At 47.3% G+C, this 15,348-nt stretch overlaps 2 protein-coding genes across 7 annotated transcripts in view; one reads left to right on the top strand and one right to left on the bottom strand.

Annotated features, from left to right (window-relative positions):
• Positions 1-2,408: 2,408 nt before the first annotated feature.
• Positions 2,409-5,955, bottom strand: LOC144127765 (uncharacterized). The gene is made up of 5 exons (XM_077660660.1): positions 5,939-5,955; positions 5,612-5,731; positions 4,761-4,822; positions 4,192-4,409; positions 2,409-3,918 (listed from the first exon to the last, which is right to left on the bottom strand). The coding sequence occupies exons 1-5, from the start codon at positions 5,953-5,955 to the stop codon at positions 3,796-3,798; spliced, it is 540 nt and encodes a 179-aa protein (XP_077516786.1). The 3' UTR covers positions 2,409-3,795.
• LOC144116115 (uncharacterized) overlaps positions 5,917-15,348 on the top strand; it is a 42,635-nt gene continuing 33,203 nt past the window's right edge. For 5 of the 6 annotated variants that reach the window (XR_013311741.1, XM_077650797.1, XM_077650795.1 and 2 more), the window contains exons 1-2: positions 5,917-6,041; positions 6,442-6,460. Coding sequence is in view for 5 of the 6 variants with exons in the window: in XM_077650797.1 (XP_077506923.1) it covers positions 6,012-6,041; positions 6,442-6,460 (49 nt within the window). In the remaining variant the exon portion in view is untranslated. Of the gene's footprint in view, positions 6,042-6,441; positions 6,499-15,348 lie in introns of all 6 variants that reach the window. The other variant, XM_077650796.1, reaches the window with a different exon arrangement.

Genomic DNA, 15,348 nt, shown 5'->3' with positions numbered 1-15,348 from the left:
GTTAACCAGGGCCCGGATTACGGAACTCGCTCCGACCGCTCTACAATTGAGAGCGCTCTAAAATGCCCGCTCCTATTGGTTGCCGGCGCCATTTTGAAAAGTTGCGTCACGGGAAGCTGCAATGGCGTCACGGACAAGAAAAAACGCATGACGTTGAACACCTAATTATGCCCGCGGTTTTAGACTGTTTTTTGCGACCGCGAAGAGTCGGTCTACAGAGTTTTAGAGGGAAAATGGCGGCGGCGGCGTCTGCTGTTTATTGGTGGCGGAGGCGGCAACGTCGGCGCCAGCAACGACGAAGGACGGTGTACGAGGACGCGTATGACTTGCCGGACGAGCTGTTCCGTCGGTTATTTCGACTCGATAAGGAGAAAGTGGAGTGGTTGTGCGGTGAACTTGCAGACGAACTGCGAGGCGTACGGACGAGCGTTTTGTCGGTGCGGCGGCAGGTGCTGTGCGCTCTCCGTTTTTTTTGCCTCCGGGGGCTTTCAAGTGTGCGTCGGCAACGAGCAGACCGTCGGCCTCGCACAACCGACGGTGAGCAAGTGCGTGCGGCGTGTGGCTGAGGCCATCTGCAAAGTCGGCGCACAGAAGGGATGGGTGCGTTTCCCGGCGTACCCCGAGGAAAAAGCGGAAGCGAAGGCGACCTTCCTTCCCCGCGGCACCATCCCCGGCGTCGTCGGCTGCGTCGACGGCACGCTGATTGCCATAAAAGCGCCGCGGGGAGACCCAGCAAACCGGGCAGCATTCTGGAGCCGCAAAGGATACTATGCGATGAACACCATGATCGTGAGTAGACTGGCTTTCTGACCGCATGGGTTCGAAAGCCGCGACCTCGACAGTGGAAGTTCACGTCCAAGATTGTCTGCCTGTGTTTCTCGCAGATCTGCGACGCAGACATGAAGATCCTTGCGGTCGACCCTCGCTGCCCGGGGTCTTGTCACGATGACTTTTCTTGGCGCTACTCACGGCTGCGTCGGAAGGTGGAGCACGGGCTGCTGGAGGATGGAGAGTTTCTTCTGCGTGAGCAGCACTTCGACAGCACGTATTAAGCTACAGCAGTGGCTCATACTTAAAAGAGGCGGGTTATAACATGGATGACATGCAACAATATGATGTATCGTATTTATTTTTGTGTATTTACTGTTACTGCTGGTGCAGAGGCACAAGAAACATTGTTATAAAGTGAATCGTATTTCAAGCGTAAAACATCAAGGCAGAAGAGGTGTGCACATCGTTATTGTCGTGTAAGATATCACAGTACATCATTAACCTAGAAGGCTGTCCTTACAGAGGTACCCCTTAGTCATGAATATTCTGCATGCCTATGAATTCTGGTTCAGCATACTGGCTTTGAGCTGCTTGATATGAATCATTTATTACATAGGCAACAACACACTTCACTGCAAATTTTGGTCGTGCAGGATACAGTGGATATCCACTGGAGCCGTGGCTGCTCACACCAGTGTCAGGGCATCCTGGTGCAAACACTGCAGAAGGGCAGTACAACGCAGCACACGCCTCAATGCGATGTGTTGTGGAACGCTGCATTGGTGTTCTCAAAAGCCGCTTCCGGTGCCTTCAAAGGTACCGGACACTTCACTACGAGCCGGAGCGGGCGGTGGTCATCATTGCAGCGTGTGCTGCGTTGCACAACATCTGTCTTGAAGAAGCCCTGGCTGCAGACGAAGACGACACTACTGATGACCCTGACAACAATGGACCACCTCTGCTTGCCGGGTACTTGGCGGGGACAGGATCCCGCATGACCTACCTGCGTGGTAGAGCCATGCGAGACCGTATAATTGGCCTCTTTGGCACAACCCGTCCGCAGAGGCAAGCACACCTGCAGATGGTGCGGCGACAGCAGCAGCGGCAGCAGCAGCGGCAACAGCAGCACCACCGGCAGTAAGCCCTAGACTATCTGGCAGCTGTGGCTGCAATGACTCGCCGTGCTGGCGTGGCGAGTTGTCGTAGCCACTCTTGCTACGGGCAGTGCCATTGCCCTCTGTTAGTGTGTGAGCCCCTGTGTGATATGATGCCCTTGGCCACTGGTAGCCACATTGCAGCATTTGTAAATTACTTTTTCTTACGTGTGCTTGAAAGCCTCCAGTGTCAAGATATGAAGTGCACACACCAACTGCTGCTCCACCGGCAGTGGTCACCAGTACGCCTTTCAGTGCATCAGCAAGCTTGCCGCACAGCTACTGCACTTTCTCCTTCTCAAGTCGAAATACACGCCGAAACAGCTCGTCCAACAAGTGAAATGCATCCTTGTACACCGTCTTTCGCCGTTGCTTACGTCGACCTGCCCACTTAGGCAAACAGTTGCTTGCTGTAACTATGTGTTTGATGAATGTGCACGAGGGAAAAGTGTGGTGTGGAGACTGCTAGGAACCAGTAAAGCGTTTGTTTTTGCACCACGTTTATTCATTGGTCACAATAATTTTTTTCGCCACAGCTGTTCATACTAGTTTGCCAACTGTAACACACAGCAGGGAAACAAAAGCATGCAGCATCAACAGTGATTTGCATATGCCTTGTCGAGTGCTGCGCAGAGATTGCACAATAACAGTTGTATCTTACACTCTGGCCAAACGGGCGAGTTGGCTGTACATTTTTAAGGCGAACAGTGCGAAAGACATAGCCGGAAAGCACAGAAAACACAGGATGAGCACTCGTCCTATGTTTTCTTTGCTTTCCGTCTAAGTCTTACACGCTGTTTGCCCCTTAAAAAAAAGCTTCATCTTGACTGCCAGCTTGAATGCTAGTAATCACAGGTTTGGCACGTTGTGCAGACTTGTAGGCCCGATGTAGCCCTGGTTTGCACTTTGCTGAAACATATTACATAACTGGTGGAATGCACAGCAAGTGCTACACAAGACATTGCTCTTCGTAGATTTTACTGGACTAAAAAATCATGTTACGTGTAAAAGACACACGAGTATCACAGACGATGATGCCAACATGGCTGCGTTTGAAGTTGTAAAGGGACCCACAAACGAGAGACATTAACATTGTTGCATCATACCTTTAAAGGCGGAGCTCAAGCATCCGCCAAATTTTTTTTTGCCTGCATTCAACACTAGTTCAGAAGCGACTTTGGACGAATGCTGGCAAGCCTCATTTTTCCTCGGGTCTACTGAGGATAGAACATGTTACAATGCACACAATGGACACTTTACGGAAAAGCAGGAAAAGTAATGCGAAAAAAAAACGACTCAGGAACATGCAAACAACCTTAACAGACACAAAATCGAAGTGTTCAAAATTTATCCAGAATCCCCATATTATGATGCCCTTCATAACTACAGTCACTTCAGAACAACTTTGCCCCACATATTGCACTTGCCCACATATTGCAATGAAAGAAAACAAGCACTAGAAATTGCACCTTGTGCACCTGCCACAGCTGCAGGTAAACATTTGAAAGGAATGGAAAATAAAAGAGTATAGGAGGCTTTCACACCTGGCAGAGCTTAAATTACATAACTGGAAGAAAATAAACAGTGTGAAGCATCCGGGCCTGCAGAGCTTACAAGAATTAAAAAAATGATGCTATGGCACATGGCAGAGATGATCTTGAATAAATACAAAAACAGAAACCTGACAGAGAAGCAGACAATGTAAATAAACAAACACATAAAACAGAAATTTTAACAAGCAAACTAAAAATAGTTCAATGAGTCTGCACCTGGCAGAGAAGTAAATAATGTTCTTGAATAAATATAAACATATGAAGAGGTTCTTTCATAAAAATAAAAACAAGCAAATAATGACATAAATATGAAAAATTCAATGTGGTGCAGGTGGCTCAAGCTGCTTTTGTAAGATTAGCGTCAGTAGGTTCACATTCTGGATGAGCAGCTCTTGCTGACCATTTGACGCCTGCACAGCATCTGTCACCTCCCATATGGCCTGCATGTAAAAATACTTCCAATTACAAATTATTACTGACAACCAATTTTGAGATCTCGCTTAAGCTTTATGTAAAATTTCAGGTGCTGAGATATTTTAGACAAAGTATGGCTGTAGAAGACTCGTGTCACTTTCATAAACTCAGCTGTCCCTACCACCTCCCACAAGAGGCGTCAAAACAGAAGTAGAGGTGCTCAAAAGAGAGCACTGATATTTATGCTTCAGGTGACGGCTTCAACTCTTCAAAGTGCAGTGTGCGCAGCGAGTACACACCTCCAGCATGCTTTGCTGAAAAGCAGCGTCCTGGCGGTTCCGGGCGTCAGTAAGGGAATCCAAACGATGCGATTCATACAGCATCTGGCGCAGCACCTTATTGGCCCCATCGTCTCGCCGTCGCTTCCCAAGAAGGCTAGGCGTGGCACGCGTTGAGGGCTGCAGTGGGGGCTCTGGTGTGTGCTGCTGTGAGGGCTGCGGCGAGGGCACCGGTGTAGCTGTCGGGAAAGAAAATGTGCTCATCACGTGGTGGAATACGCAAAACATTTGGTACAATGTGTTAGAGGACTTGACAAAAATATACAGGACAGCAATCTTGGGCAGCATTGTAGTAGCATATTTCATGTGCACATTTGCTAGACTGCTAGACTGTCACAGCCTCACTGCAAGAGAAATAAACATTCTGCACTGCGTGGCAAAGCCAGAGAGATATAGTTTTGTGTGTACTGTAGAATCACTGCAGTATTTTGGCCACTGCTGCAAATGCTGCCAGAGAGTATAGTGCTATTACTTTCAATCAGCTGCCAGAAAGGGTAGTATGGAGCTTGAATAATGGAAAGCCAACTCACGATCTGTGGGGCTCCGTGTGTCTTGTCGACAACTTGCTGAGGCTCCCCGTTCATCTCCTCTGCTGTAACAGGGTAAAAGGTGCGGCTGATTGGTACTGGCAAACCATGAAACTAAAAGAGCACTAGCAAAAGAGAAGCAATCAATAATGCTCAACCACTTGTCTATGCATTCCTGCACCTCCTCCGAGACTAAAATACACCACAGATGGAATAAACAGTGCTAGCAAGGCGCAAGGCAAAGACATCATGTTTTTAAACGGCCGACTCCTTGTTGTTGAGAATCGACGCAAGCTGGATCCACAGCTCGCGCTTTTGAACAGCTGTGTATGAGTTTGTTAGGTCGGCAGAAGCCCGAGCCAAGAGCGGATGGCTCTTCATAGACTCTATTACGATTAGCTCTTGCTCACTAGGCATTCTTCGTGTTGGCGCCATTTCGAGACTATAATTCCCGCTTAGAGAATTGCAGCAGCGAACACAGCGGGGAAAACAAACAGGGAATAGTTTCTGTTCCGCTTTTCGAAAGCAGGGAATAACAGGGAAAAACCTTTGCTCTGAGTTCGGGCTAATAAGTTTTTACAGGAACATATGCGTGTGCTGCGCTGCAGCAACTTATAGCACAGCCAAGAACGACCGAAAACGAGCAAGGTTGTTAGCGTGCGCCCAACCGCCTTGCTTGGTTCTTGCTCCTTCCCAACTGAATCATTTGTGCCAGACGTTTATGAAGCCAAAAAAGTTGATTTTATCCAACAAGCCGTGCTTCGTGGACGCCTTGTATTTGCTAAAGTGAAAGAAACAGAACCCAAATCATATGCTTGGCATGTGGCATCTTTAAACCAATAACACAGGCTTACCTCAAGTTGTCTTCGTCGATTTTCGGGCCCGACGTTTCGTGCAGGTTCCTTTCTGGAGGCTCGTGACCTTCACTGGCTTCGATAATTGTTATCCGCTCACTTTGGACAACTAAATAGAACCTTGATTTCAGACGACGCCTAAAAAAGCAGGAACTAGCCGTGGGATCAGACTTGAACTTCGGGAGAACAAACTCTGCTCAACTGCGCATGCGCGCCCGGAACATAAGTGGAAAGGAGGACAGGTTTCTTTGCTCGGCGGATATGACGTGAAACGTTATCGTTGTTTTTTTTTTCATAAATAAGTCTTGAACCCAGACGCCCGCTTGCCCAGCCGATCTAAACATCCTAGAAGAGGCGATGATCCAGCCCACTGCCGGCCGGCTGCAGTAGCGTTTGTTCTATGCGTTTGTCTCCTGTCTCCGGGTCTCTGGTAAGCGGCGTGTTGCTGTTTGCTCTATGCGTGTCTGGTCTCGGGCGAGCGATGTGTTCCGTCCTACTGCGGCATGACCCTCGAAAAGAGTGATATGCACCACCCTTCATTTGGCGTTTGCGTCTTCCGATGGCTGTTGCAACAAGGCTATTGCATTGTTTTCTACCTTTTTTGCTGTACTATGCGTACTAAGACAAGACATACGTTAGGATGGGCTAGAAAAAGAAATAATTCTGCCCTGCGCTCACGTGCCCCCCCCCCTTTTTTTTCTTGCGGAAAGTGCGGAGGAAACTCTATCGCTGTTATGAAAGGTGTGCTTGAGAGATAATGTTTGATACCTGCTGGTACAGTTTCTTTGTTCATTTTGTGTTTCTTTATGTTGGACCCTTCTCCTTTCCAGGTGATATCTTGGACCGGTGGTGAGCACAAACTAAGATTTGAACAGCTTTTTTTGAGTGTAAGGTGGTGTGTTCTGTAGCGGTATGGCTTTAATCCAGATTTGGTGTGTGTTTGAGGTGCTTGTTTGTGGTTACGCTTGTCTATGTTTAGCATTGCATGTTCGAGGCACATTTTAGTGCACGTCTCAGCTGTCCACACGTTGCTGTGGTACTGTACTGTCGTACGTAGTACGTACATGCATGGTGCTATGGTATGCAGTACATGTGCAAGGTCGGTGACGCCTTTCGAGGGCCTGCACTGCCAGACTGCATTAGCAACATCCTGTCATTAATGATGCACACTTTTAGTGACACGAGAGCAGTGACTGTGTGGTCCCTTTGCTTGTATTACAACCATTTCATGTGCACCATGGCAGGCAAACATGCCTGTCTTGGCATCATTACCAGGATGCTTACATGAGGTCCATAAACGAAAAGCCGTTGCTTTAAACTTCTACTGACTACAGATCAGAAGTGAGGAAGAAGAAATGGATTGCTAACTTTGTCATTAATGATTAATTTATGCCCTTGTTGACCACAGTTCGTTACACAAGTCCTGTGCGTACATTTTATCCTAGCTGCATGGAACTTTGCATAAATAGCATGGGAGCATGCGAGCCGCCGCAGTGGCCGAGTGGTTATGGCACTCAGCTGCTGGCCCAAAAGACGTGGGTTCGATCCCGGCCGCGCCGGTCGAGTTTCGATGGAGGCGAAATTCTAGAGGCTGATGTACTATGCTATGTCAGTGCACGTTGAAGAACGCCAGGTGGTCGAAATTTCCGGAGCCCTTCACTATCGCGTCCCTCATAGCCTGAGTTGCTTTTGGACGTTAAAAAACCCATAAACCCTAAATGCATGCGAGGCTGCCTACGTGCACCAGTTTTTTTTTAGTGTGTGTAGCAGCGTAATCATGTGAAAAATGAGTATACATAGCCAGGCTCGCGTGTTGTTGCAGCTCTAGTGATGTGTAGCTGCACACTGTGCGAAAAAAATTTTACATGTCATGAGCAGAGCGAGGCTATTTTGAATCCTGTGGTCTTGCATGATCAAAGGGCAGGGACAGATGGACAAAGGACAGGAACAGATGTACAGCAACAAACTTTATGGTCAACTAATAACTGCATAGAGCAAAATACAAGACAGAAGAGCACTTATAGTCCATGCGTGCACAAACAGATTTTGAACTCGGTTCCCATTGACATGGCCTAAACGTCTTGGCAAGGTGTTCAGTGAACATCGAAATGTCTTCGTCGTTTGTACATTGCGTATTGGGTGAAACAGCTCAACTGGATCAAAGATTGAAAGAAAAAGAAAACACACAAATGAGTTGTTTCACCCAATCGGTACCCATACCAGCTCGCCCAAGTTTCCATCCTTGTACATTGTTCTTTTTGTGTTGGTGGAAGCCTTTGGATCACTGCTATCTGTATGAGTGGATGTACTATCACCAGCAGAAGTTTACGGGATGTGTGTGCGGAAAAAAATTTCTTCCTGCTCAGTGACTCAAGCCATTTGCTTAAAATGCATGAAAATAGTTGGGGCCTACAGGTTCCTTCCTCTTGTAACAATATAAGGCGACTGGGTAGAGAGGTAGAGCTACAATAAACGTTTTTCCAAGAAATCTCGTCCCGTAAACTTTTGCTGCCGGTAGTACATCGTACCATTCTAACACTGTTGCATAACTTTTAAGTTGGAGAATTGGAAATGTTCAGGGGTGAAGTGCAGTCCCACCTCACCAACAGTGGTGATCCACCACTTTGTTTTGTTCATGGTAATTTAAGAATGGCCTCAGTTTCTTAGTCCCCTGGTTGTTTGCTATGTTGTCTGTACCAACTGTTGCACCTTCCTTGGTCCCTGTTCCATCTCATCCTCACTGTTGTCCTGCCCATGCACACCATGCTTGTTTTCTTTTCACTTCAATTCACTTCCATTATACAGTTCCCTCAGTCTAGTCCTCGGGGACATCTTGCACCATCCTGGCACACAAACTTATCCAATTGAGCAATGAAAAATGTTGCATACCTCTGTCACACGGGCACTGCAAAGGCCTTAGAGAATTATATCCTTCCGTTCAAAGGTGCACAGTACACATTTAAGTGCCATAAGTGTTGCACCTTTGCCACAGAGAGCCTTGGAGGCAAAGGTGGCCGTCAGAGACATTTGAAGCCCAAAGGAGCGGCCTTCGAGAAGCTGCAATCATAACACCATCCATTGTAGAAGCAGCTAAAGGTACCTGAAACCATCATACTGATACATAAAAATGTCTGTCTGGATCTAGTTTTTTTGCTTGTCTTTAAACTGGGCTATAGTCTCGTATGGAGCAGCAACACCAGCCACCCATAATGGCCAGGGCAATAAAGACCTGCTATTGCTGACAAGCAAAGCTCTCAGTAATTCTTTCATGAATGAAGTATGCTTAAATAAGTTTGCAAGCTCAACAAATGAATAAATTACTCCACTTCAGTTTTGAAGCTCTCGCTTCTGCCCCTTCATGCAATGCTAGGGGCTCTGAAGTCCGACTGTCCCATTATTGAGTTGCACGTGTAGCAGCATCGCTACTCCTTTCAGGTCTTCCTCCTTTGGAGAAACGATACTCCTTTGCTGAAAATGCCTTTGAGGACTGCCGTATGACAATGGTATTGGTAACTGCTCAGGAAGTCATAAATTTCACAAAGTAAACACAGTATAATTCTCCACACAAGATTCCTCGTGCAACAATTAAAAATGTTGATTCATTGGAAGCCTGGAAGTGTATATCAAGCTTACCATATGTTTGGCTGCTGTCCCTGTATGTGGCCACCTTCATTACCTCGAGATCCAGCACCAGTGCCTAGCAACTATGGGGTGCATAACAAAGAAGCAGATCCCCACGCTTTTTTGGATGAAATGCATGGCAGTGCACTCAGTTACAGCGTTATTCCAGAAGGATTGTATTTCATGGCCTGAATCAGCCGCAGATAAGGCCACCTTCGAAGAGCAGTCAACCCCGTATGAACTGTTCTGACACCTGCATTTCTTTTTACCACTGCAGTAATTATACGCTCCATGTGAGCCCATAGTCAAATGAGAATGTGCTTTATTGCTTCTGTTCCAAGCAACAATTCTGCACTGCCATTCTAAATACCTGACATTTAGATTACTGTGCTCTGTTCAGTAGTGTTAAATCAATTTACTAGATAATGAACATGTGACCACTGCCATCAGCCGTAATGATGCTGATCCGACACTAATAGGTGGGTTTGCACTCCACTGTGGCAACAGCTCAAATCTAGCATAAAGCACAGCCATTTTGTCTTGATTAAGCAATGATGCATCTTTTAACAAGTAAGAGGTCACTTAGATCATGCAAGACTATTTCTGTAGCCAGTGTGTGCCTAATCATGGTATATCAATGATCTAATTCACACACCAACTTCTACACCCCTTCTATTTGATATGCCTACAGAATATCACGGTCCCTCGTCTTAGTCTCTGTCTCCTGGTGACAGTTTACCGTATTGTCTTTGCCATCTGGTGAACCTTCTCTGATTTCTGATCTAGCTTCTTTCTCTTTACTTCGATTCGTGCACACCAAGCAGATCTTTGCTTACGCAGCCCAGCACACAGCAGCGGAGTCAGAACTCTGCCTAATTTTCTAGGGCACTAACTTTCTGTAGACTGACACTGAGTTCAGCATAGTACTGGGCCAGGCTGTAGCTGCCTTAGTAAAATGGTGTCTTCAAGCTGTAGGAAGGTTCAGAGCCAAGTAGGCATCCATCAATCCTACATTATGGCGACATGCACTGAAGAAGACTTCCAAGATGTTCTCTGCTTCACTTGATTAGGGCAGTAAGGGCAGCAGGCTCAAGTGAGTTTGCTGTGTTCAACATTGCTGTATGTGATTGTCACACTGTCACCAACACTGCAGCATTGCAGGCAAACTGGCACCCTCATTGAACAAACACTGTGCTCAAACTCCAACAGTGCTCCTTGTGCCAACGCTTTGGGGATATGAACATTGACAGTGTAACCTTCTGCTATTTGATTAGACCATTGCACAGCTATACAGGACATCATTGTGGAGGTACTAGGAGTGTGGTCGTGGTGTAACGAGAGTAGTACTCCTGAGGTGCTGCGGGCTAGTCGGGAGAGATTTGAGGAGTGATGCTGCGCACATGATTGATAGCACCACCTGCAGCCATTACTGGGGAGCGTTAATGTGAGAAGTTGGGCTAGTTGGTACCTATTCATGGTTAACGAGCATAAAAAAGATGAAGGCGGCAGATAAAAAGATGACACGACACAAGCACTCGCTCGCAACTGAATGTTTATTCGGAAAAAGAAAACAGTTTTATATGCACAAAGAAGGTGGAGATACAAAGAAAACAAGGAACAAAAATTCAGTGAAGCCGCACCAGGAATCCTAATTACAAATGGTTTACCCATGCATTAACAAAAGATCCTAAAGCAAAAAAAATACGCCAGGCAAAATCAAGTGTCATCAAGGAAAGCTATTTCATGGCTTGTTAGAATGACTGAAGAGATGCTGATGCACGTGCCAATTTCGCTCCCTTAAAGGTACACTTAAGAGGAATCTCAACTCGTCTTATTTACGGTGGGAACTCGATCTACCGTTCCGAGCATTTTTAGAAACTTAGAATTATTCTCCTGTGCGGCCGATTTTCCTAATTTAAATCGGATTAAACGTCCCGGCTCCCACCTTTTTTTGAACTCAACGCTGAAGGCAGGAGAAGTCAACCAATGCATGTCGTGCCTTTCAGCCAGTCCCATGGCAGCTTTGGTTTCGCTTTTATTTTGTTTTTTGGGTTTCTGTGAATATAAAGTTTGAGTCGCAGACAACATAGCCGCAGACTAGGTCCACGGAGCAGGAGGAGAAGGAAATAACTTTATTTTCCAACAGAAATGGCATTCCCCACCTCCTTCGGTACTAGGCCGGGGAGGCAGGAGGCACCGCTTTACATGCTAGCCGGGAGGTCTTATATCTCGGCAGCCTCTTCAGCTGGTCGGATGAGACGGAGCCGGAGCTCAGGATCTGAACTACGCAGCAGGGTCTCCCAGAATTCTTTGGAATTGGTATTCAGTGCCCTACCAGGAGAATTCAGGCATTCCCGGATTATATGGTCGAGGAACCTTCTCAACCCGCAGTATGTACACCCGTGTGATCTTACCTGCTGGAACATATGGTTCGCCAGGATCGGGTATGGCTATGTGTATGTATGGAGTCATTTCCATGCCACTGCCTGCTTATTAAGACGGGTCTGGTGGGGGTACCAGCCTATGTTCCAATCCGTAATGTTAAGTAATTTCCCCATATTTTGCCAAGCTTTCACCACTCTGCCCGAGGGGGTCCTACTAGCCCGGTGGTATAAACTTCGAGCTAGTTCATGAGCCGCCTCATTGCCGGGGGCGGTGGCATGCACAGGTGTCCAGATCAACGTAATTTTCCTCGCACTTTGTTGCTGGTTGAGAATCTTTGCCGCCCCGGACGAGATTTTTTCCTGCACGAAAATTTTGGATGGCAGTTCCACTGTCGCCTGTGATGGAATTTCCTTCTGTGCCAACGCAGGTGAGCGCTACCACAACTTCCTCCACCACTACAGCGGAGCACACCCTTAGGGAGGCAGCCGTAACGGCATTTCCGTGGCCATCTACTACCGCGGCTACCGCTCGTCCATCGCGGCCACTTGTGGCGTCCACATACGCTACCTGCTCTGAGAGCATTTTACTATACCGGAGACCAGTGGTTTCCGCTCTTTTCTCCCTTCTGGTCTTACTATGCTCGGGTTGCATATTCTTAGGTAAAGGGGGGATGGTTAGCCACCTCCTGATTTTGCTCCTTAATTTCTGCCTTCGGTGTAGGGCCCCCTGTTCGGACTGATTCCTACTATAGCCAGGATAGTCCTGTCCATTTTTGTGGCTATCTTATCAATCCGTGCTGCGCGCACCGCTTCCACCAGTTTCGCCCACGTGTTGTGCATCCCGAGCTATAGAAGTCGCTCCGTGGATGCACGTGCACATGGGCAGGCCCTGCGCGTGCTTGACGCATCTACGTATTAACCCATCAATTATCATCTTTTCCGCAGACTTGAAATCGAGATAAGGTGTACAGTAGCTGACTCTGCTGAATATGAAAGCTTGTACCAGCTCATTAAATTCTTTTCTTTTAATACCCGCCTTTTGCTCGTTCCTTTATTCGCTCCAACTGCCCGGGTAGCGCGCACACAACCGGGTTGCGTTAAAGAGTAGGGGACAACACCGATCCCTGGGGGGTGCCCTTGTTGCCCAGCCCAATAGTGGAAGATTCAGTAGACTGGAATTTTACGCAGGCCATCTTACTGGAAAGGAAATTTCACACATAGTTGAAAGTTTTAGTGCCAACATTTAGATTACCGAGACGTTTGAGCAGACTCGTGCCTTATGTTGTCGGAGGCTTTCATCAAGTCTAGCCCTGGGATCACCTTCGCATCCTTCGACCGCGAGTCGACGATGTCATGCTTAATTTGCAGCATGATATCCTGCGTGCACAGATGAGGGCGGAACCCGATCATTATGTGCGGCAGGAGGTCTTGCTTTTCCAGGTATCCGATTAATCTCGTCTGGATGACTTGTTCTATTAGCTTTCCTACGCACGAGCTAAGTGATATGGGCCTGAGATTCCCTAGCTGCGGAGGCTTGCCCAGCTTAGGTATTTAGATGACATTTGCCGATTTCCATTGCTGTGGCAGCTCGCCCTCTTCCCAGCATTCTTGCATGAATTCCATTAGGTAACCTATCGAGGTAACCTGTCGAGGTATCATCGGAGTATTTGTAATCCCATCGGGACCCAGGGCAAACTTTGTGCGGAGTCTAACTAATTAAGCTCTAACTTCCGCTTCCGTGAAGGGGGCATCAAGCGCCTCATTGGGCGCACCATCATAGTCTGAAGGGGAGTTTGTTGGGTCTCACCCACATAGGGTTCTATTAGTTTCTGCATGAAATCGTCATCGCTGCCATCAAATGAGCGTCGAGCTTTGGAGAGTGTGACTTCCGATTGGGTTTTCGACTTTTCCGGGCCAAGCAAATGGCAGAAGATACCCCACGTTTTAGAGAGGGTCATCGCTCCCTTCATCTAGTCACATTTTCTGCCCCAATTTTGTTCACATAATTTAAGAGTAATCCTCAATTTCTTATTGTGTCGCGCCAACCTTCTCCGGAGGGTGCGGTTCCATTTCTGCTGCTTCAGATGTGTTTCCATGCTTTGCTTAGCCTCCCACATATGCAGGAGGTGACTTTCAGCAATCTCAGGCATCCTCCCCTTCTAAGGTTTTGGTAGCTTCCATGACGCTCGATTTTAGCTGTTTTCCCATTTCCCATCTCCAGATGTCGCAAAAGTGCTTCCCTTCCTGGTTGGATCTGATTGCTCTAAACTGGTCCCATTCGACGGTGGCCGGCGTGCATGCCCTGCGTGTTTTAGGGCCTTCGTTGAGGATGGATACCAGTATGTAGTGGTCGCTCCCAAAATTTAACTACGAATTGTGCCATTTGGGGCCATGGACGCTTTTTCAGAGGGTGAGATCCGGGGACGCATCCACACTAACACTGTTGCCCACTCACGTGGGGCTCTCGGGGTCAGTGTGTAACGAAAACTTCTGGTCGTGCATGTCCTCTCATAATTGTCTACCTTTTGAGCACTGATTAGAGTACCCCCAGGCCTGATGATGCGCATTGAAATTCCCCACTACCACGAGTGGCCGGTTTTCGCTAGTTGTGAGAGCCTTGCTTAGCAGGGCTCTGATCCTCACCTTCTTTGTTTAGGCGAGCTGTATGTGTTCAATAGAACTCTTTGATTTACGTATCACTCCGCCGATGGCAGAGCGGCAAGCTGCCACGGGACAGGCTGAAAGGCCCTCCATGCGTTGGTTGACTCCTCCTACCTTCAGCATCAAGTTCAAAAAAAAAAGGCAGGAGGCGGGACGTTTAATCTGATTTAAAGTAGGGAAATCGGCTGCACAGGACAATAATTCGAGGTTTCTAAGAATGCTCGGAGTGTGTGTAGATCGAGCGGTAAAAAGACGAGTTGTTTCCTTGATTCCTCTTCAGTGCACCTTTTAACTCGCGCGTGAATTAGTTGTGGTGTTGGAAAAGAGCAGAGATGTTCTCAAATTTCAGTGCTTTTGCCATGTTGTTGTCTTCTCCTCTGTCGTAGTCTAATTTGCGCTGATTAACCATGGATTACTAGAGGCTGTGCTCCTATTCTGTTCACTCAAGACATTTAGCCTTTCATTCTTCATCACTGTGCACATCAGACTTGTGTTTAATAGGGGATATGCATTTGTACTGGGAGCCGCCGCAGTGACTCATTAGTTATGGCGCTTGGCTGCTGACCTGAAAGACACGGGTTCGATCCTGGCTGTGGTGGTTAAATTTCAATGGCGGCGAAATTCTAGAGGCCTGTGTACTGTGCTATGTCAGTGCACTTTAAGGAACCCGTTAAAGAAACTTCTGGAGCCTTTCACTATGGCGTCCCTCATAGCCTCAGTCGCTTTGGGATAGATGCTAAACCCCCAGAAACCAGCATTTGTACTGGAGATCATTCAAAGTCTGCTCTCATTGAATGCAACATTGCAAGCCATACCACTGCTGTGTACCTCCCACAGACATGTTGACTGAGCTTTTCAAGCATTCTCTAGGTGATATGCTGTTTGTACTTCTAGCATTTGATTGTTCAGACTGCAGCCTCCTTTTGCTGCATGCACCTGCAACACCTTTGTGCAGAGAACATACAGGTATCACCTCCTCCTTTCTTCCCACTGTGTTTGACCTATTAGCAGGGTTGGTGGTGGTAGCTACTTTACTCCAAATTGGCTACTTTTTATGACCCTGTATGGCAA

This window comes from Amblyomma americanum, chromosome 1 (assembly GCF_052857255.1).
Source record: "Amblyomma americanum isolate KBUSLIRL-KWMA chromosome 1, ASM5285725v1, whole genome shotgun sequence".
Taxonomy (NCBI): domain Eukaryota; kingdom Metazoa; phylum Arthropoda; class Arachnida; order Ixodida; family Ixodidae; genus Amblyomma; species Amblyomma americanum.
The sequence above is the reverse complement of the archived record's forward strand: the minus strand, read 5'-3'. Positions and strand labels throughout refer to the sequence as shown.